A 19,152-nucleotide genomic window follows, 5' to 3' on the forward strand; every position below is an offset into this window, starting at 1 on the left:
GAAAGGGTTCATTGTTCTTCTTCACCAATCTCCCTCCTGCAGTCGCAGAGCAAAACAAGGGCCCCTCACCGTTGTCACAATTCCGATAGGACGGGGACGAACTGAACACTGACCTTGTCTCTCACGCACCTGGCCGCGCAAAAATTCGAGTAGTGGCAAAACCCTCAAATCAGGACAATGGTGACTCCCGCCTGTTTTCCTTCCAGCGATGCTGGTAGACGATATAGTCGTGCTTGTCCTCCGTATCCCATATCTTACTCAGACCGCCGCTTTCATCTTTCCTCCCAAGAAGGGCGAACCACTACCATGATGGACCGCGATTTCGACTCGGATTCCCAACCTCGTAAGAGGATCGCAGTGGCAGTAAGTTGGAGAGATCCCGACCCCTTTTGCCATCCCTTGCTTCGACTCCCATAACCCATTGCTCGTTGCTCGTCGCCCATTGCCCATTGCTCATTGCCTATTACCCATTGCCCATTGATCTTCGACGATGAAAGGAACTCGTTGAACGCTGACTTGAAACCACCGATAAAGTGCGGCCGCTGTCGCAAACGCAAGATCCGATGTAGCGGCGACCCGGGGAACGGTCTCCCATGCACGAACTGCAAGAACGCGTCCCATGAGCCTTGTCTTTTTTTACGGGTAATTCTCTGCTAGATTTATTAAGAAGACAAGAAAGAGGAGAAGAAGAAATGGAGTCATATTTTCTAACCATCTGATAATTCTCCAGGTTGCTTCGACCGTGACTCATCTTAGGAACGATGGGAACGATTTCGGATATAATCTCGACGCGGCCCGGACGTATAGCAACCAATCCCGCGTGTCAGTGTCACAGCTGAGTCCCATCCCGCAATATAACGCAGACATATCCGGCGGAGATGTTATAACTTCGTACCGTCAAAACCAGTACCCGTACAGCAGCAAGGGGTATATTTCTACCATATCGGGGTGGACGAACGGATATCAGGACGAAGTGGACTACGGTCTCAACTACCCCTACCCAGTTCTTGGTCAAGATGCGACTCATATGGTGCAAGGTTATGGACGGTACGGTTCCGGGAAGTCCGTCTACGTGGATTCTGAAACGACCCCTTACTCTTATAGCAGCTTGGTGCATCGTCCGGCAGTGAGCAGCGAATCTCCTACAGGTTTCTCGCTTTCCGGAATGGCAACTTCTCTACCATCGGCCACCGACCGAGTCGTGCCATCGGACCGCCTCCTGCCTCAAGTTAATCGAACCTTGACGGGCTCTTCAAGCTATCGTGCAGACGGCCTGCCGCCCTATAGCAACTCGAAGACTTCCCCGACAAGTTCATTACCTGAAGTTGGCTACGGCGGGCTAAGCTCCAGCTTCGACCAGTCATACTCCACAGCCCCTACATCAGTTCCGCCGAGCATCTCACATAGATTGGGCGGGCAGCACGACGGCGCCGCTTACCAGTCAAGTGCGACGGCCGCCACAGACAACATATACTCACCCAGCGACCACCCGCTCCGGTCGACCGAGGACACCAACTCGAACCTGAGCTATATCTATAGCGATAAGCCGGACGGACCTCGAAGGGACTCCCATTCGAGCGGCGGAGCGAGCAGTAGCTCGGTGTTACCGAATGGCCACATCTACGTGCCCGACTCGCACGTATCATCCTCGCAGAGCTACTCGTCTCATAGCAGCATATTGGATGGAGCTCCCACGTCGTCTGACCGAGGGAGTGGCAGTAGCGTGTCATCCCATATGCACACGGACACTCACCGGCGATCTGCGGGAAACCTCCGTGGGGGATAAGAATCTGCCGCCCTATATTTGAGCGTGCCCGGTTGGCTGAACAGCCGGGTGATGGCGGCATGCGGTGCGACGTATGTCCAAGGGGTGGGGAGAGGGGCCAATAAATCATGGCCAGCTCACAGTGGAAGTCAGTTAGCATTGTACGAATTCCCTTGACGCAACAAATCCCTACTACCAGAAACAAGGCGAACATCTGGTAGCTTGTTTTTTGTTGGCTCTTTTTTAAAAACATATTTTTTTTCGTTTGCCCGAGCGATGGAAGGGAGAGAGTCCTCTACCTTGGGAGGGAACATGACTTTTTCTTTCTCTCTATTCCCAAGTCCCTACCTAATATCCCGTCATCTCGTTCTTTTCTTCTTAGCTACCCCATCATACCTCGGTACCTACAACGTAGTAGATTTTCCTCCTCCACACATCCACTCACCCCCATCCGATTATGCGAGTCATTTCATCTTGCATGCATCGGGTGTTCCTTGTGGTGGACGAACGCCTCGATGAACGCCTCCTTACTTCGACCTTCCTAAAAATCTACTTAGCTCTTGGGATTTACGACCGGGAACACCTTCAGCCTAATTCGAACTCGGACGAATATCTATCTCTCCTGCCTCGACCCTACTCTCGTGTTCCGGAAATCCGGATGCTGGTTTATTGAATATTGATCCGAATGGATAGAGGACAAGATTAACTGGTACGGAGCCAGATTATGGAGCAAGCCTTTTCGATGTATGGCGCTTCGTGTTGCCGGCTTGGTGGGTTGCGCGAGGACGTATGTCCACGGGTGTGCAGCCACTTGGACTTCTTCCTCGGCGCCCTTTCCATATATGCATGGCGGCTCAGCTACAATCCCCCGTCGATCCATTGCCGCCCTCCTCGTCAATCCGCATCCGCGTGGCGAACCAGCCATTGAATTCCCCCGGTTTAATTTGCGCGGTCATCCTTCCCTCCACTCCCCCACCCCTCTGAGAAGCTTATTTTGATGAGAAGTCGGGAGGTGAGAGATCCTTTTAATCGGTCGTACACGGTATTGGTCTTGGTGTTTGGTTTTGTTTTGAGTCTGTGCATGAGTGTGCGTTTTGTTGATCTTCTCCCGGTCTATCATGTCTGTCTTTCTTCGTTTTATTATTATTCACCTACTTCTCCCTCTCTCACTCTCGGGCCTTCTTTAAGACCCCTCTTCCTTGGAAAAGATTAGGAGTTCGACTATTATGCGTGCCAGGGCGCCCCAAAAAACTCCTCATCCGTCCGATCGGACCCCCAAAGATACATCTTACCTCTTATCTCTTCGCCGATCTTGACGGACAAAATGGACAGAGCATATTCCGGCGACGAGAAAATGGGGTTTCTGGACTGGAAAGACAAAAAGAATGGCGCCTTTCTATTTATTACTCCGACTCCCATCCTGTCGGCACGTTATACTTGTTAGCCAGCGAAATAAAGGCTGAGCACTTGGCTTTTTTGACCTGGCATTATTCGGTTCAAAGGGGACGGACTCCCGCCCCTAGTCTGCACGCATTGTTTTGCTTTCGTCATCGTTAATCTGATTTTTTTTTTTCGCAATTTTGCTTTTACAGGAATACCCACAAGTACCTATCTAATTAAGCCTGCTCCTAACAAGGGCTCGGCCAGCAAACAGCATGTTAAAGAAAAAAAGCATCCGTCGGTTTTGAGAGAAGGAGGATGCGCATGCAAATTATAAGAGATTGGCAGGTCACCCTGACTCTTACAAGCCACATAGGACTGGAGCCGTGGTTTGTATTGTCCGCCTCGTAGTCAGAGGCGAGACAAAGTTCATGACATATTAGATCCCATAGAGCATCTTAAGAACATAGCCTTATACCCCCTTTAAGTTGAACATGTTCCAACATTCTTCTTTCACTTGTGGATGACTTCTAAGGTAATATCCGTGGCTACCCACCTAGGTAGCAGGGTAGGTACCTAGTATTTATTGTTGCAGTGGACTCGGCTACGACGGGATATTTACAATTTAGCAGTGCGCGAATTGACTTAACGCCGTTCGGACTTAATTGATCTACCCGATGCTAAAGCAAGCCTATCTCCTTAACTGCGAACTGGAAATAGTACAAGACTAACATCACATGCTTTCGTGGCATGAGTTGCGACTATTCAACCAATGGCATTCAACTGTGTTGCATTACTACTTTACGGGGATAGGCAAGTATGGTTTGAATATCGTATCTTTAAGATGTAGAATAACCCATCCACCCTTCTAGATTTCTAGCGATCGAATTTTCAATCAAGTACCTACCTACCTAGGTACTAATCGTAGGGTTCCGCGACTTATAATGGCTTCCTACCCTTCAGCTGCGCCTGAAAATGGTAAGTTCAAGCAATTCTACCCGAGCGCGATGTATTTTTTCCTGACACAACTTATAGGGGCAACATTCACTTCCATAATTCACGGGTCTTCGTATCCCTTTATTAGAACTGCTAAGCATGCGGGCCATCATGTCCTGATCACAGGTGGTGCTAGAGGTATCGGACGGAGTATTGCCCTCTCCTTTGCTAGAGCAGGGGCTTCGGCCATTGCCGTGGCAGACATATCTGAGTCTTTTCAGCAGATTGCTAGTGATATCGCCACAGCCGCAAAGGAAAAGGGGTACGGTGTCCCACAGGTGATGATGACTAAACTTGACGTGACGGATGAAGACAGTACGCGTCAATGTGCTAAGATGATTGAGAGGGAATTCAAGGGTAAACTTGATATCCTCGTGAACAATGCTGGTTTTATGACTCCTGCTCTCTCCGTCTCTGAGTCCGACGCTGACTCCTGGTGGCGAACGATGGAGGTAAATCTGAAAGGAGTGTATCTCATGAGCAAGCACTTTGTTCCCCTACTTCTCTCAACACCAGATGGCTTGAGGACGATGATCAATGTCAACAGCGTTGCCGCGCACAACCTTAGGCCAATGGCTTCCGCATATGGGACATCAAAATTGGCGGTGTTGAGGTTCACCGAGTTTCTGATGGTTGAGGCAGGGAGCAAGGGACTGCTGGCCTATTCTGTTCATCCCGGTGCGATTCTCACGGAATTGGCTAAGAAAGGCATGCCGCCTGAGACCCTTCCAGGTCTTAGTGATAGTATCGATTTAGCTGGAGACACAGTCGCGTGGCTCTCGAACGAGCGTCGTGAATGGTTGGCCGGAAGGTATATTAGCTCTACATGGGATATGAGCGAGGTGATCGACCGGAAAGCTGAGATCGTGGAAGGAGACAAGCTTAAGGTTAGATTAGTAGTGTAAACCCCAGATCCCGATGGCAATCAAAAAAACCACCCCTTCCCCTAATTTCAACCTTAGCTTCTCCTATCTCCTCCTTTTTATTGCCTCTACCTCTTGTACCGCAGTTCTCGGGGGGGTTGGCCCCGGCTAGGTACCATGACAACCAGTAACCGCGGATTCAAATTTCCCCCAAAACCCTAATAGGTATATTTGGATCGTACGCTCGAACTACCTAACGTAGTCTACGATATATAGGCATTCATGTTAAAAAGGGGGGATGTCCTGGAACATTATGAACATCGATCTTCATGCTCACGATCGTAATCTTGTAGGATCTCAGCGTGTTTGTTTGTACAACCAAGTATATTCATCTTGGCGCTCAGGGCATAATTTAACATGTTTACCTATATAACCTTCGTTAATCTACAGTCAATCAACTCGCTAATCCTTCCGTTTCATTTCCCATGATGTTGTTTTGACGCATATGTTTATCAAGAATACAGGCACAAGCCCTAGTATTTCCAGCCAATCTCCACGGTTATCATAAAAGTGAAATAGAATAGGTATTGATCAAGAATGTGTATGAATTTGGCGTTGGCTGCCTTGTGGCCACTCTCTCGCAGATACTGTCGTTAAAGCGATACCTTCGGTCCCTGAGACCGTATGAGTTTGAGTCAAATTTTCCCTAGAGTCCTCCTCTTCCAACATCTCGAATGTCATATCTAGCTTGCGGGGTTGCCGATTAGAACGCTGGCCAATCGTGATGATGCTATGGAATGGTGGAGTGGACTTTGAGCTATTGGACGTGTCATTATTTTGGCCAAACCAATGTCTCCAAAGGGGTATTATAGGTGGAAGACAGGCTCCAAATATGGCAAAGTTTACTTCGAATGACGTCGCAAGTAAGGCGGGCACGAGTGCTTCTAAGAACAGGGGAAGAATTAGTTAGTACGCGGCTAACATCTAAATACGTACCTAGTATTCTTATATTAGCATTTAGGAATGAAGGTAATATGCTAACTTACGAGTCGTATTTAGGGACCCGCCGGCAGGCTGGTAAAGCTTTACTGTGATAAGACGAGCTATGGCAGCAAGGACAACACTATAAATGGTAGGTGTGTTTAGTATCGTCTAAGACGTCAAGTTTCGCTATCATCAACTCACACGCTACCGACAGTGAATATTGCAGTCAAAGCAAGCTTCCTATCTCTACCCATATGTAGCTTCCACACTTCACGAATCGGTAAGATCACAGTTCCTAAATCAAGAATAATATTGGGTATCGTGATGGCTTCGAAGAATAACGCGCTGTCGATGCATTTTGCCCCGATCGACAGATCCCAGAATCCACGGATAGGATTGCAGGTGAAGATACTAGTGACGAAAACGCTGATCCCCCAAGAGATAATAAGGGCAGTCATAATCCAAACGGATATCCGCAGGGTACGAGAAACGAAGAAGGTGCGGTAATAAAGGGCGAGAAGCGAAATCTTAGCCAGAGGTGACAGGCAGGAATAAATCAGCTGCACAAAAAAGAAAGCCTGCATCAATAGTTCCCCCGAATTAGTATATGATTTACAGAAGACATGGAAATTTTCTTTTCTTTCGGAAGGAATTGACGAACCTCCAAGAAATTTGAGACGCCACCAGGGTAAGTGGCGGCGACTATCTCGCCATTGATACCTAAGCCATATTTTACCACTAGGCATCCTGGTTAGATTCCGCTATAATCGACTTACATCGTCGTAATGTCGTGAGAGACTTACTAATTCCTTCATCGATGAGTTGGGCATGGTTGAAAAACTTAGAATCAGCCTTGATTAGTAACGGATGGCACAATAGGGGCGAAGTCAGTAGATGACATACCAAAGCGACGACGACTATCCAGTCATCGAATTGGAGCCTAAGACCTTTGAATCGCCGCGCATAAAGTCGCAATCCAACGAATATGGTAGAAAGAACGTTTAAGATAATGGTTGGTATAAGAAAAACTGGACCAGTATTGGAGTGATCCAACTTCAGGTCTGCTTGCGTACCACACATAGCAACATACAGAAACAAAGTTGAATGGGTATTTTAAAGTCATAAACTTCAATGTAGAATAAAATACATACTCCACGCCTGCTTCTCGATATACTCCTTTCTACCTCAAGTCAACAACTGACAAGAAAGTTACCTACCTAGGTATCTAGTAGGAGGTATGTATCTCTTGACGTCTCGAGCTTTGGCAAAGGGGACGAGTAATGAAAGTGTAAGATCACCTGTAGCATAGAAGGATCTTCTCCATATTTTAAAAAATCTCTTACTCGGGTCGTAACCGTATTATAATCATAGATTTCTGTAGATGATCTATCACATATGGGCAGGGGCCTCTCGTTAACCAACACAGCTGAATACATGGTAAAGCTCAACTAAACTGACGAAGCTGGGGTGTTTATGCGGAGAAAAGAAAATTATATGATATATGCGAGTTTCGCAAGAAATTCAAATCCATAACCCTGAAGTACTGGATAGACTTACCTGGATGCCGGTGAGGTTGGACGGTGAGAGCTAAAGCTGGGTAACGGTCTCAATTATCCGATTGGCAAGCTCCCTTATCTACATCCCGTGTGAGGCTATTCTATAATTTAAGAACCCCGTGGATCATATTATTGGTCTGACATATACGTTACGGATTAGGTATTTATCGAAAAACATTTGTCGACGCAAAGCTGACGTTTCACGTTGGTGCACGTCGAAGTACCATGCATGATCATCACTGCTTAAGGACATCTACGCGAGGGGGGAAGAACAGAAACCCAGCAGCCCAGTTACTGCTATCCGAGATCGCCAGGTGCGATAATCGACACCCTCCTGCATAACTAAATCGATGGCTAATACATAAGAAGCGGCACAAACCCCTTTATACTATGTAACTACCAGCCTGCCTGCCTGCCTGCCTGCCTGCATATGTCATCTTTCTACTCTGTAGATCTACCTCTACTACCTACCTACCTACCCAAATAGAACCACGACGATACGTCCGGGTAACAATGTCTGATTCGCCTAAACCAGGTGTCATATTTTCTGGAGGTGCATTTCATTCGGCCCACTTCTTCGACGCCGTCAAGCAGAGGCTTGAGGATGCCAATGTATTCGACCCGGTACTGGTGTCGGCGCATCCGTCGCTAGGTAACAACAGCAGAGGAAAGACGCTATGGGACGACGTTGAGGCGTTGCGGGCGCAGATGACTCCCTACGTCGACGCCGGGACAGAATTTATCGTCGTGGGTCATTCGTATGGAGGGTTTCCGGGGTTCGCAGCCACCGAAGGCTGGACTGTCGAGCAACGCGCGGCCGCTGGTAAGAAGGGCGGCATACGTGCCGTTGTATTCAACGCCGGACCAGCTCCCCTGGTTCGAGGAAGCACGGCAGTCGGTGTCTTCGTGGAAGGCCAACAGCATGAGTATCCGTCTTTCTTCGAGCACGGTCCCCAAGGGGAAAAGGTATGTGCCTTATTTCTACGTACCTTTTCATCTCTGCACCAACCCAGCAGATATTAATAAGAATAATGACTTAGGGACATCTCATCCACCCTGCAAGAATTAGCAAGCATTCATTCTACAACGACTTCGACGACAACAAGGCAGAGGAATTATGGAATACCCTTGTGCCTCACTCTCAAGAAGCCATCGAGACTCCAACCAACTATCTCGTAACCGATGTCGATTTGCCATATTACTACATCCTCAACGAGCAGGATGAAACCGTACCGCCAGAACTACAACAAACCGTCGCTAGTGCCATTCCTGGATGCACCGTATTTAAAATTGATGCCGGGCATACTTCCTTTCTCTCACAGCCTGCTCGTTTCGTCGAAATACTTCAGAGTATTAAGGAGGATGCTTTTGCAGCGAACCGCAAATAGAAGGACATGTTTTGATTTTTGACTCCCTCGTTTTGTAGTCAGACTGGATGCGAACAGATGATCTATATTACGGTTCTCTTAATCTGTTGGGCTCGCATGGGTCGTTGTTTTTCTATCTTTAAATGTTCCTCGCCAATGAGAGGGCCTGGCATACATTATAGGAATCTGAGGTTTTGTTATAACCTATACTACTTACAAAAATCAACACGTCAGACTACCTGTCTACCGGGATTGAAATTAGGTACTTATTCATACCTATACAACGTCCTCCTTTCATCAAGGAGACAGAAAGTTAGCATTGCCTTCCAATGATAGAACATGTGCCTAGGTAGGTTAGTACTTACTAGATACACTTTCTTGGAAATTTGCCTAGAAACCACTAAATATATCGTTAAAATCATCAATGAACAGATCATCCGGTATCATCAAATCCCCAAAGCTTGTGATGCTAGCACTGTCTTCGACAGCCTGTACTGGCGATGCAAGCTTTTCGATAACTTCAGCATGTTGCGCCAAGCAGATATCGCCTAGATCCCAACCCGAATTATCCCTATGGCGACGCAATGCTGTGACTAAATCCCGCGCTAGTTTGAAAGAACTACTTTCCGCTAGATCCTTTGGCGATTTCCCGGTTTCAAGCGCACAGCGAAGGAGAAAAGTGACCGTTGACGGAAAAGTAAACGCGCTGATCGGCAACCAGAAATCTCCTAAGTGCTCTTCTTGGAGTTCCTGGACCAAACATAGGATATTCTCTGCCGTCCGGCGAATTTGTATATACTGATTAGCTAGGTCGTCTTCGTCTACCTCGGTCCTAGACCGAGTGTTTTCCATCCGGATGCGATGGGTAAGCAATTGAATAGAGAGATACGCCAGTCGTAGATTAGGTGCGCCGGGGATATGTAACGAAGCGCCACGGGTTATTACCTGACGGGCGCCATCTTCCAAGCTTTCAACCCATCTGTTAAGGCGAAGCTCCAGGTTTGTCACTAGAGTATCGGCATCCTTGTCTACTTGATAGAGGTATTGGAGATAGTAATCTAAAATATTGGTTAATCTTGAAAGAGCGACGAAAATCCCCATCGCGCCCAGGCGCCTCGGAGAGTCGGATTTGTTAAGCTGATATTCCATTTTTGGTTGGGGAACATCATAAAAGGACCTTTGTATGTGGGGTGGCGTGCCATAGGCTAAGCTTGACCTACGACGATGAGTATTACTAGGTACTATATCAGGATGTCGATGCTCTTATGTAAGAGGACCTACCATCTGTCATGGATCAGTAGCGACCACCAGATATGCATTCGTAGCATCTTCTCAGAGCTCGATATATCCCAGGATAATGGATCATGATTCAAGCCCAAGGAATACGCTAGAGATATGGCACTACCGAGCCGGACGCCATTCCCTACTAGGGCTGTTGTTGGTCGCCCCCCTACATCTAGTAACACTGCAGTGATTGTAGACATGCCCGGCGAGAGAAATAGTTCAGACTGAGCAGCCTCACTGGCGAGATTCCAAATGAACCGAATATCGGGAGGTCTCTGTCCTGTGAGCTGAGGTTCATATCTCCAGTATATCAAGCTATTAGCATAGAGACACGCGAGAAGGGCTGGCGACACGCGATCCTTGGCGGTTGCGTATCGGCTTCGGAACGATGCCTCATCTAATAAGGGGAAACATATGTTCGCCCTCTCAAAAAACCTATAGGGTCATGTAAGGTACCGATCAGTATTATACCTATTACCTACTAGGTACCTAGGCAGGCACCCATGGAGCCGGCAACGGCTTAATGGGATGACTTGACTTACAAGTCAACCATTTTCTCTGTCCACGGCCCAAGCAATTTTTCAATGATTTCACACTTCGTGTGTGATGGGCTGGGACTAATGGTAAGCCCCACGGGGCGTTTCTGCACGGCAGTGAACAGGACTTGCCTAGTCCCATTTGCCTGTTTTGGACGTTGTGGACGTATCAGGCGTATGCCACACCCATCACTGCCCATAGTCGATAAATAGTCTGTTAACACCTGACTGTCGCTTGTCATCGCAGGGCTGATGATGTGAGGATTTTCATTCTCCGTGTCCTCGATTGATAGAGGTGTCTGCTGAGACTCATCAGGTCCATGGTGAATAGTAGGATGGGCTTTGGGAGTATTCATCCCATCCCACGGAGTATCGAGTACGACACTATTAGGGTCATTGATAATGGCCGGACGTCCGTCTGCTATCCCCTCATGGTCATAAAGGGTTAGATGGGGCGGACGCCGTGGCGCATTCTCGGAGACCGTTCGTTCCCGAGCCTGGACCTTTTGACCCTTATTAATCTTTCCCTGAATAGAACTCGATTGTGGTTTAGTCGGGAATTCGCATTCGGTCCCATGTGCCCGGCACATTAAGCATGACAACGACTGAGCCTCGATCTTGCAGCGAGATTTCCTTTTCCGACAAGGAAGACACGCGGGCCGTAAATGAGACCTGTAAGGTCGATCTTGTGAACCCGGCGACTGCATGTAAACGGTCTGTGCTTGTCCGCGGGAAATAATAGTAATGGAGGCCGGGCGTCGATGATACAGACAACGGAATTTTTGAACATATGATGTTTAGGTAATTCTTACTTCCTGGCTCCTGCTAGTGTATTCCCCTATATTACCTAAGTAGGTAGGTAATTAGGTATGCGATCGTATGATAATAGTTAGACGTCCCATGAATGCCTAGGTAATTTTCTGATTCATTAATATGATTCATAGGAAACAGAAGACTCGAGCGTGACGCTGGTTCAGCGCTACGAACAGCCCTGTACATAGGTACATATACCTAATAAATGTAGTACATAGGCTGCTAGGTAGTACCCAGTAACTCTTCCGATTTGCGGAGATTCCCCAAATTAATCTTGCAGTCTTGGAAGTTTTCCGCGGAATAAAATCCGCATCCCCTGCCCCCACCCCCCTTAAGTCTTGGCAACAAAGTCCAAGGTGTGTACAGAATAGGAATTCCATGATTTATAGATAACTTGACAAGAAGATAGTCTAAACTTCATGATGTATGCATGATTGACTATCTACTAGGTAGGTACCTACCTACGCGCAGTCCTTAATACATTGGCATGGACCCTAGGCTCGAGGCGAACGCTTGTTCTAGCACTTCAAGTCCCTCACGAACCTGCGCCTCTGTCACTGTGATAGGGGGCGCTATCCTAAAAACACCACCAAAGCTCCCATGACTACTGAGATTAGCCCAAACCCCAAGCTTGTATGCCATCTCAGCTATGGAGCTTGCCAACTCCACTCCAGGTGTCTTCGTTTCGCGGTCAGTTACAATCTCGACACCAGCCATTAACCCCCTCCCGCGAACGTCTCCGATGCACCCGTACCGGGACTGCAATTGCCGAAGTCCTTCGTGCAGAAGCTTCCCCATAGACCTGGAGTGCTCGACCAAGTTATCGCGAACAACGATCTCCAGGACCTTGTTACCTACTGCCGCGGGTAGAGGGTCGTTCACGTGAGTTGTGTAGAAGCAATAGTCCCTCTCCACACAGACTTTTTCGATTTCAGCACTAGTAACCACGGCACTTAAAGGGAGGCCGTTTCCAAGAGTTTTGCTCAGTGTTAAGATGTCGGGCGTAACACCCTCGTGCAGGATCGCCATCATATCGCCGCACCGTCCAACTCCTGTCTGCGCTTCGTCGACGATTAGAAGCATGCCTCTGCACTCGCAATGCTTTTTTAGCGCCTTGAGGTAGCCGGTGGGGAGAACGTGTATGCCTGCCGATGATTGGATGCACTCTACTATGACGGCGGCGAGTGATCCACACGATGCTTGGTCAATCAGACTCCATCCATAGTCGAGCTCGGTCTCCCAGTCGTACGAGCCATCCGGCTTTCGAAAAATAGACCGGTACGCATTAGGGGCTGGTAGCATGTGCATGCCTGGCATAAGGGGCCCTTGGCCTTTTCTTCCGTAATGGTATTGGGCACTGAGAGCCTGGGCCGTTACTCCATGCCAGGACCCGTTTATGGCCACGATTTCGAATTTGCCTGTATACACCTTTGCAAGTTTAATCGCTGCTTCGTTGGATTCTCCCTGGGACATAGGTCAGTATTAGCGAGACAGGCGCACTTAAGGCTCGAGAAGAGGGTTTCTTTACCCCAGTAGAAAGGAAGAAAGCCTTATCCAAGCCATCCGGAAGTAACGAGCACAGTCTCTCGCCTAGGAAAATAACGGGAGGGGAGACCATGCCGGAGAAAAGATGGTCGAGATTTGCTGCATGATCTGTTATCGTCTTGACGATCTCGGGGTGGCCGTGTCCTAACAGGCAAGACATCTGACCGGACGTCCAGTCAAGCACCTTGTGACCCTTTGCCGTATAAACATATAGGCCCTTGGCACCGCAGACGATATCTGGTATGAATTTGGTCCCGTAATTGAACAGGAACCGCGATGTCTTCTTTTGGAGCTCGTCTTGATCTACGTTGGCGTAGAGCTTGGGGCCTAAGTCGGCCTCGCTCGCTAGAGCCGAAGCGTCGGAGTCGCTGGGGATTTGTTCGTTCTCTACGATTCCTGGCGCCATATCTGCCAAATTACCTCAATATTGAGGAGGAGGTGCTAATATTTTTAAGCAGAGACAATGAAATGATAAATACAATGCTTCCGATATGAAGAGATGGTTAAGATATTTAGGTTAGGTATCTATTGAACACCTACCTAATCTACTCTATAAACGAGTATCGTGCCACTGGATGAGTTGGAGATCACTTCCCCGCGGAATGGCTACCTATCAACCCCGCGGGAAACTGTTAATGTGGGTAGCAGAGGATATCCCCGGAGATCAAAGAAGGAACCTTAGAAAGAAACAAAAGGTAGCGAATAAACTTCGAAATAGCCTCTACTTGTGGACCGGGAATAATCATCAATATGCGTAGAGTGCCTATTTTGAGATGCACCAATGAACCGACCTAAGACTTCTTCCTCCAATAAAGCAACAGCGGTCGTGATCCTCTATCTTACCATTATCCTTCGAAGATCTTCTGGTTTTACTGCACATATACCTACATATCTAGGTACATATTTGACGTTTATAGGGTTAAGACGTTTGTCTAGCTCTTTTGTTCTCAAATAGCACACACCTAGATATCAAACTCGTAGCTGTCAAGCTGTCTGTGCTCCCCCTTGTGTTTTAAACTCAATTGGCATGCCCAGTTTATCTAACAAGCCCAAAACTGTCGTGCCTTCTGTGCGTATAAATTCATCGACGGTTCCCTGAGCTTCTACTAGAAGTGTTGCGGTGCCGACTTTTAGATGCTCGAAAAATATCCAGCCCACGACCCAGCAAAGCTGTGCCTCTCGCTCGATGTATGCCGCGGTATAGATTTGTCGGAGCAGGGGGTCGCAGTGCTTCTGAACCGCTCTCAGGAATGACCAACATTCACGATGCATCGAGATGTACGGCAGCGATAACTCGAGCGTTTCTCCTTGTAGCGAAAACATGAGTGCCCTAATTAGCTGATCTGGTGATAGGTTTGTCTTCTCTGAGCCCTTTCCGTGTTTTGCCTTGGCTTTCTGCTTTATCTTCTCGGGGTCGTCGATCTGCCCTAACATAAGGGTGCCCTCTTCTTCCGAGCCTTCTGTCTCCCACAAGCCAAGGTCGACGATTTTGGCAACGTGCTCTGGACTCCAATCGACTTGCCCTTTTCCTCGAAGATAACGATCCATAAACATTGAGGAGACAGGGGCGCCATCTTTGATTCCTCGAGGTCCTGCTCGAGACTCCAGGGACACCTTTCCACGACGCTTGTTAGTGAACACAGCCATGGTTGTGCCCATTTGGAGGCAAAACTTTTTCATAGATTGACTCAGAGTTTTCGGTGCATCCCCCACGAAGAAGGATGAGTCCCCTAACAGGGTCCTCACGAGATCCATGTCTTTCCAAGTTCTCGTTAGGAGGTTTGCGCTCCGTAGCGCATTGTACAGATGTAATGAATAGGTGATTGAACCCCATGCATTTGCAAGCGCGATACCGATATCCCATATCTCGGAGCGGAAGTGGTAAAGCATTAGACCACTGAGAATCGGCGACGTCTTTAACAAGAGGTTCTTTTCCATAGACAATGGAGCATGTCCACTTAGTTTCTCATATGCTTTGGCCTTTACCTTATATCCGGGGTCGTCCAGCACCCATTTTATCTTGCGTTGATATTCTCGTAGCATGTGATCATTACTAGCGGGCCAGTTCTCGATCTTCAAGTTTTTATGAAATTTGAAGTATTCTTCGATTTCCCGATCAAAGAATTTGAGGTTCTTCTGGAGCGTTTCTAAGCACTTCCCGGCGTGTTCGCGGAGGATATAGTGAATGTCGAGAAATATTTGAGCAGCGAAGACAAGACAGAACGAGATTTCCCTTGTGTTGGTCAGTTCCTGGATCCCACGCAAGAATTCATCCTCAACCGGATAATTTGCAACGCCACGGACCACCGCCATATGCTCTCCAAAAATTGTCATAAGCAGAATGCGATCCTCCTCGAATTTCTGGTACCCGGTCTTGGAGGCTCGATCGCTTTGAGGGTCGTAGTAGCCAAACATGCCGTCCTTATATAACGGAATGTTATCGGGTTGTATGACGGGGATGAAGGCACTTACGAGTCTACACGTTAATATGTAGGTGCCATCCGCAATGTCGTATGTATCGTAGTTAAAATTGTCCGCGCTATCCTCGTTGAAAATATCGGAAACATCGTATCCCTTCATCAGCATCTGGACTAGGTACCACTTGTTTAGGACTTTCCATAATCCACCGTGGTCCTTGAATAATGGCTCAACATCGTCAGCTATGACATAGTTAGCATCTATCTGATTTAGAAGGTTGAAAGTTAAGATTGATGCTTCAACGACGGCAAATCGAAGGGATCACTCTGGTGTATGACTTACTGAGGTGCCTTGCCAAGTCGATTGCGGTGTTGGTGGCAACAGCAGCAGCAGCGAGGTCAAAGAATCCATCTCTATAGTTAGTCCAGATCCATTCAATGCGCGATCGGATCTTGTTGACATCGTTGATCAACATCGTCAAAGCAACGAATAAATCCTCTAAAGAGTCGGCCGGCTCCGCTTCGTATGCTATCTTGTCACCTTCTAGCGGTTTCGGTCTCTCCAAGTCTGGGGCGTTGAGGAAGTCATCCGAAGGCTCATAGACTTGTAGAGAGGCGAATTGGTTGACGAAGTCACTCACGCCGGGCTCGTCGCTAGAGGGAACAGGGGAAGGGGCTGTCTCCTTAGTTTTCACTCGTGGCTTTAAGACTTCGAAGACTTTCTCAAGAATTCCCACGAAGTATCCATGCTTGGCATCTGATAGCTCATCTGGAACCGATCCTTGTTCGGCAAGCTTCTCACCAAAGCCACCACGAGCTATGATGACTCGGCGTAAAGTTGCCATGAAAGAGTTCGAAATAGATACATCACGTTTAGATGCGACGAACTCAGCCAAGGGTACAAAATCCTTGATCTTGATTATATATTTGTGGGCGGGAGATGGCTTAGTAGTGGATGGCTTCTTTTTGGCTTCTGCCCTCGCCTTGCCTTTCAGTCGGGCTGATGTGGCCTTGATGGTAGGGCCATTGATCAACAGGTCAGATGGATACCCGCATGATTTTGCTGTTGAAGCAAGCCAAGCAGCAATACTATCGGTATCTTCTTTGTATTGCTGATATGAACTGACTAGCCCTGGAGGAGGCATTTTGTGATAACATAGGTATTGGTAAAGAGGTAACTGGAAACGAAGAAGAAGAAATAATTTACTACCTTACTACCTAAGTACCTAAGGTACTGGTCACGGTGAGTTTAAAGAGAAGGTCTGGACATCAACCTGGTAGGTACCCACCTACTACCTAAGGCACTAACGGGTCGTTTGCCGGTCTCTTCTTATGCAAGTGTTGGAGGCAGGGACTTCCAGTTGGGCAGCTTCTAAATACTAGGTAAGTACCTGATTTAACATTGAATGTTGGGTTTATGCATTATGCGGGTAGCCACGATTTGCACAGCGCAGCGTGTACCTACCTACTAGGTACTAAGTACCTACATATGAAGGAACGTTGTAGAAAAAGAGCGGCGTATTCCGAAATTCAATGTCTAAAGCTTACAGGAATACGTCACGAGTATGAGGTTACTAAAGATTTAGTAGGTAACTTTTGTGTAACAATACTAAAAAAGGTTCCGTTAAATGTTGGTATTTGTGACTAATACACCGTCCATATTGACGTAAGCTTGTAGGTACGCATAATATCATATCGTGAATATCAGGCTACTCCTTCTTATTAAGCAAGGAAGCAGATACACTAAATGCTCCAACCTATTTGCTGTGTCTTCCATGCTTAAGCTTTTTATCCCTCACGCAGTTCACGTTGTTCCTTTTTAACGTTTTGTCGTCCCGCCTTTGTAACCGAATACGTACCTAGTAGGTTTAAATGTACTAATACGGATTACGCCATATCTAAGGTACCCCACCACAGGCATCTGATCCCGGTACGTCGGCGGCTATATTCAATTCTTTCTTTCGCCGGTCTCGCCGTTCATCGTGCGAAAGCATAGTCCAATTGATTTCGCATGAAGGTATGCCCGTCCCAGATTCATCTTCTGTAGAAGGTTCCCGGAAGCCGTTAGATCGGCAGAAGCAAGAGGGACCCGAGGAAACCGTTGATCTTCCGTCTTTTTATTCTCCGCGATCTCGGCCGACCCGGGAAAATGAAGGTTCCCTCGTCACAAGATTAGATCGCGACGAATTATCTCTCTCCTCCGCCGCCCGCCTATCTACTTCTTCACCTCCGACCCCTTCAACTTCCACGAGCGATGCAACTCAACCACCTCCGCCCTCCTCGTTACTCTCTCCCGCCTTCACTCCTCCCGCTACCCCCGGTACCGTGACACCCACTCCATTAGCCGAACGACAGCCTCGAGGTGTCCCCGTAGATTCTTCCATCCCATCCGGCGGCTGCGGTACCAAACGGCCTAAATTACTCGAAACCCTACCTGAAGTCCAATGCATTGTACGCGCTCGCATTCCCACCGTTGCCGGAACGGAGATGTTTTTACATCTATACACCAACAATGCCGATAACAAAGAACATCTTGCAATCGTGTTCGGCCCGCATATCAGAAGCCAGTCACTTGATGCGCCGAGGGAAGGGGAGACAGAGATGGATCGAATGGTAAGGGGCGCATATACTGGTCGCCTTTACCCTGGACGGACGAAGAGCGGGATGGCAAGTGGTGCGTCATCTGCTGCGGACGAACCGGTAGCAGTTCCTAATGGCCCTCCGCTTGTTCGAATACATTCGGAATGTTACACTGGCGAGACGGCGTGGTCTGCACGATGCGATTGCGGGGAGCAGTTAGACGAGGCGGCACGTCTCATGTCGCTACCTAGCGCCGTGAACGGAGGCATTGTCATCTATCTGCGACAAGAAGGTCGTGGCATTGGGCTCGGCGAGAAACTGAAAGCATATAATCTACAGGATCTGGGATCTGACACGGTGGAAGCGAACTTGCTACTGCGACACCCAGCAGATGCGCGTAGTTATGGGCTTGCGACGGCGATGCTGCTCGACCTAGGACAGAGCGAGATCCGCTTACTAACGAACAATCCAGATAAAATTCGGGCGGTCGAGGGTCCGAATAGGGAAGTGAGAGTGACAGAGCGCGTGGCGATGGTACCGCTGAGTTGGAAAGGTAAAGGGGGATTCAGGAGTCGGGAGGTGGAGGGGTACTTAAAGACTAAGGTGAGTTTTGTCTTAGTTTGTCTTCTTTTCTCATGGAATGCCCTTTTCTATGACATGTATAGTAACGTTGCGCAACTAATAACTAAAAAATCCATCTATAGATTGAAAAGATGGGGCATATGCTTGATATGGGAGGGTTACCTCCCTGATAATCACGTACACAGACATATCAGAGGTTCTCTCAAAAGGTGGTCGAGTAGAATGCGCGTGGTGTCTATATCTTACACCACCCCTACGGCAATAGAAAGATACTTAGATTCTCAACATCGGGCGGGACATTGATTTCTTGCCAGATAGAATTATATACGGAACCAAATTTCGTACTCCTGTCAGTAACATCAGTAACGTACATATATTTACAATATTATCTAAGTTTACATGTTTAACCTAGACAACATACATGTATGTATCATGGTAGTATATATGTATTTATCCTCTCATTCTACTATTTCGTGACATCGGG

At 47.8% G+C, this 19,152-nt stretch overlaps 8 protein-coding genes across 8 annotated transcripts; 4 read left to right on the top strand and 4 right to left on the bottom strand.

Moving 5' to 3' along the window:
- The first annotated feature begins 61 nt into the window (after positions 1 to 61).
- GGS22DRAFT_86999 (uncharacterized protein) lies at positions 62 to 1,869 on the top strand. Its single transcript, XM_047968300.1, has 3 exons — positions 62 to 363; positions 535 to 642; positions 731 to 1,869. Exons 1-3 carry the CDS (start codon positions 178 to 180, stop codon positions 1,784 to 1,786), a joined length of 1,350 nt encoding a protein of 449 aa, XP_047814045.1. The 5' UTR covers positions 62 to 177; the 3' UTR covers positions 1,787 to 1,869.
- Positions 1,870 to 4,014: 2,145 nt separating this feature from the next.
- Positions 4,015 to 5,376, top strand: GGS22DRAFT_175433 (oxidoreductase-like protein). The gene has a single exon (XM_047963263.1). It carries the CDS (start codon positions 4,090 to 4,092, stop codon positions 5,044 to 5,046), a length of 957 nt encoding a protein of 318 aa, XP_047814046.1. The 5' UTR covers positions 4,015 to 4,089; the 3' UTR covers positions 5,047 to 5,376.
- GGS22DRAFT_175434 (uncharacterized protein) lies at positions 5,370 to 7,281 on the bottom strand. The gene is made up of 6 exons (XM_047963264.1): positions 6,892 to 7,281; positions 6,792 to 6,828; positions 6,650 to 6,726; positions 6,190 to 6,566; positions 6,051 to 6,127; positions 5,370 to 5,948 (listed from the first exon to the last, which is right to left on the bottom strand). Exons 1-6 carry the CDS (start codon positions 7,066 to 7,068, stop codon positions 5,596 to 5,598), a joined length of 1,098 nt encoding a protein of 365 aa, XP_047814047.1. The 5' UTR covers positions 7,069 to 7,281; the 3' UTR covers positions 5,370 to 5,595.
- Positions 7,282 to 7,955: 674 nt separating this feature from the next.
- Positions 7,956 to 9,078, top strand: GGS22DRAFT_87067 (Alpha/beta hydrolase fold-1). Its single transcript, XM_047968301.1, has 2 exons — positions 7,956 to 8,510; positions 8,585 to 9,078. Exons 1-2 carry the CDS (start codon positions 8,058 to 8,060, stop codon positions 8,930 to 8,932), a joined length of 801 nt encoding a protein of 266 aa, XP_047814048.1. The 5' UTR covers positions 7,956 to 8,057; the 3' UTR covers positions 8,933 to 9,078.
- A 194-nt stretch (positions 9,079 to 9,272) lies between these two features.
- Positions 9,273 to 11,674, bottom strand: GGS22DRAFT_87073 (fungal-specific transcription factor domain-containing protein). The gene is made up of 3 exons (XM_047968302.1): positions 10,738 to 11,674; positions 10,193 to 10,630; positions 9,273 to 10,127 (listed from the first exon to the last, which is right to left on the bottom strand). Exons 1-3 carry the CDS (start codon positions 11,436 to 11,438, stop codon positions 9,302 to 9,304), a joined length of 1,965 nt encoding a protein of 654 aa, XP_047814049.1. The 5' UTR covers positions 11,439 to 11,674; the 3' UTR covers positions 9,273 to 9,301.
- A 286-nt stretch (positions 11,675 to 11,960) lies between these two features.
- Positions 11,961 to 13,651, bottom strand: GGS22DRAFT_175447 (pyridoxal phosphate-dependent transferase). Its single transcript, XM_047963265.1, has 2 exons — positions 13,073 to 13,651; positions 11,961 to 13,008 (listed from the first exon to the last, which is right to left on the bottom strand). Exons 1-2 carry the CDS (start codon positions 13,493 to 13,495, stop codon positions 12,019 to 12,021), a joined length of 1,413 nt encoding a protein of 470 aa, XP_047814050.1. The 5' UTR covers positions 13,496 to 13,651; the 3' UTR covers positions 11,961 to 12,018.
- GGS22DRAFT_175449 (uncharacterized protein) lies at positions 13,652 to 16,823 on the bottom strand. Its single transcript, XM_047963266.1, has 2 exons — positions 15,850 to 16,823; positions 13,652 to 15,749 (listed from the first exon to the last, which is right to left on the bottom strand). The coding sequence occupies exons 1-2, from the start codon at positions 16,649 to 16,651 to the stop codon at positions 14,074 to 14,076; spliced, it is 2,478 nt and encodes an 825-aa protein (XP_047814051.1). The 5' UTR covers positions 16,652 to 16,823; the 3' UTR covers positions 13,652 to 14,073.
- Positions 16,824 to 17,150: 327 nt separating this feature from the next.
- On the top strand, positions 17,151 to 19,085 carry GGS22DRAFT_175452 (GTP cyclohydrolase II). The gene is made up of 2 exons (XM_047963268.1): positions 17,151 to 18,689; positions 18,791 to 19,085. The coding sequence occupies exons 1-2, from the start codon at positions 17,526 to 17,528 to the stop codon at positions 18,836 to 18,838; spliced, it is 1,212 nt and encodes a 403-aa protein (XP_047814052.1). The 5' UTR covers positions 17,151 to 17,525; the 3' UTR covers positions 18,839 to 19,085.
- The last annotated feature ends 67 nt before the right edge of the window (positions 19,086 to 19,152 follow it).

The sequence above is a fragment of the Annulohypoxylon maeteangense genome (genome assembly GCF_022496945.1).
Source record: "Annulohypoxylon maeteangense strain CBS 123835 unplaced genomic scaffold GGS22scaffold_29, whole genome shotgun sequence".
Classification (NCBI taxonomy): domain Eukaryota; kingdom Fungi; phylum Ascomycota; class Sordariomycetes; order Xylariales; family Hypoxylaceae; genus Annulohypoxylon; species Annulohypoxylon maeteangense.

Coding starts and splice junctions, on each gene's coding strand:
- GGS22DRAFT_87073 (XM_047968302.1), bottom strand. CDS start 11,438: ATGCAGTCGCCGGGTTCACAAGATCGACCTTACAGGTCTCATTTACGG. Junction 10,631..10,737: donor ACAGAGAAAATGGTTGACTT/GTAAGTCAAGTC, acceptor ATGACCCTATAG/GTTTTTTGAGAGGGCGAACA. Junction 10,128..10,192: donor CTACTGATCCATGACAGATG/GTAGGTCCTCTT, acceptor TCATCGTCGTAG/GTCAAGCTTAGCCTATGGCA.
- GGS22DRAFT_87067 (XM_047968301.1), top strand. CDS start 8,058: ATGTCTGATTCGCCTAAACCAGGTGTCATATTTTCTGGAGGTGCATTT. Junction 8,511..8,584: donor ACGGTCCCCAAGGGGAAAAG/GTATGTGCCTTA, acceptor ATAATGACTTAG/GGACATCTCATCCACCCTGC.
- GGS22DRAFT_175434 (XM_047963264.1), bottom strand. CDS start 7,068: ATGTGTGGTACGCAAGCAGACCTGAAGTTGGATCACTCCAATACTGGT. Junction 6,128..6,189: donor ATATTCACTGTCGGTAGCGT/GTGAGTTGATGA, acceptor TACCATTTATAG/TGTTGTCCTTGCTGCCATAG. Junction 5,949..6,050: donor CGGGTCCCTAAATACGACTC/GTAAGTTAGCAT, acceptor CCCTGTTCTTAG/AAGCACTCGTGCCCGCCTTA.
- GGS22DRAFT_86999 (XM_047968300.1), top strand. CDS start 178: ATGGTGACTCCCGCCTGTTTTCCTTCCAGCGATGCTGGTAGACGATAT. Junction 364..534: donor GTAAGAGGATCGCAGTGGCA/GTAAGTTGGAGA, acceptor CCACCGATAAAG/TGCGGCCGCTGTCGCAAACG. Junction 643..730: donor AGCCTTGTCTTTTTTTACGG/GTAATTCTCTGC, acceptor ATAATTCTCCAG/GTTGCTTCGACCGTGACTCA.
- GGS22DRAFT_175449 (XM_047963266.1), bottom strand. CDS start 16,651: ATGCCTCCTCCAGGGCTAGTCAGTTCATATCAGCAATACAAAGAAGAT. Junction 15,750..15,849: donor CGACTTGGCAAGGCACCTCA/GTAAGTCATACA, acceptor ACTATGTCATAG/CTGACGATGTTGAGCCATTA.
- GGS22DRAFT_175447 (XM_047963265.1), bottom strand. CDS start 13,495: ATGGCGCCAGGAATCGTAGAGAACGAACAAATCCCCAGCGACTCCGAC. Junction 13,009..13,072: donor CTTTCTTCCTTTCTACTGGG/GTAAAGAAACCC, acceptor CCTATGTCCCAG/GGAGAATCCAACGAAGCAGC.
- GGS22DRAFT_175433 (XM_047963263.1), top strand. CDS start 4,090: ATGGCTTCCTACCCTTCAGCTGCGCCTGAAAATGGTAAGTTCAAGCAA.
- GGS22DRAFT_175452 (XM_047963268.1), top strand. CDS start 17,526: ATGCCCGTCCCAGATTCATCTTCTGTAGAAGGTTCCCGGAAGCCGTTA. Junction 18,690..18,790: donor AGGGGTACTTAAAGACTAAG/GTGAGTTTTGTC, acceptor ATCCATCTATAG/ATTGAAAAGATGGGGCATAT.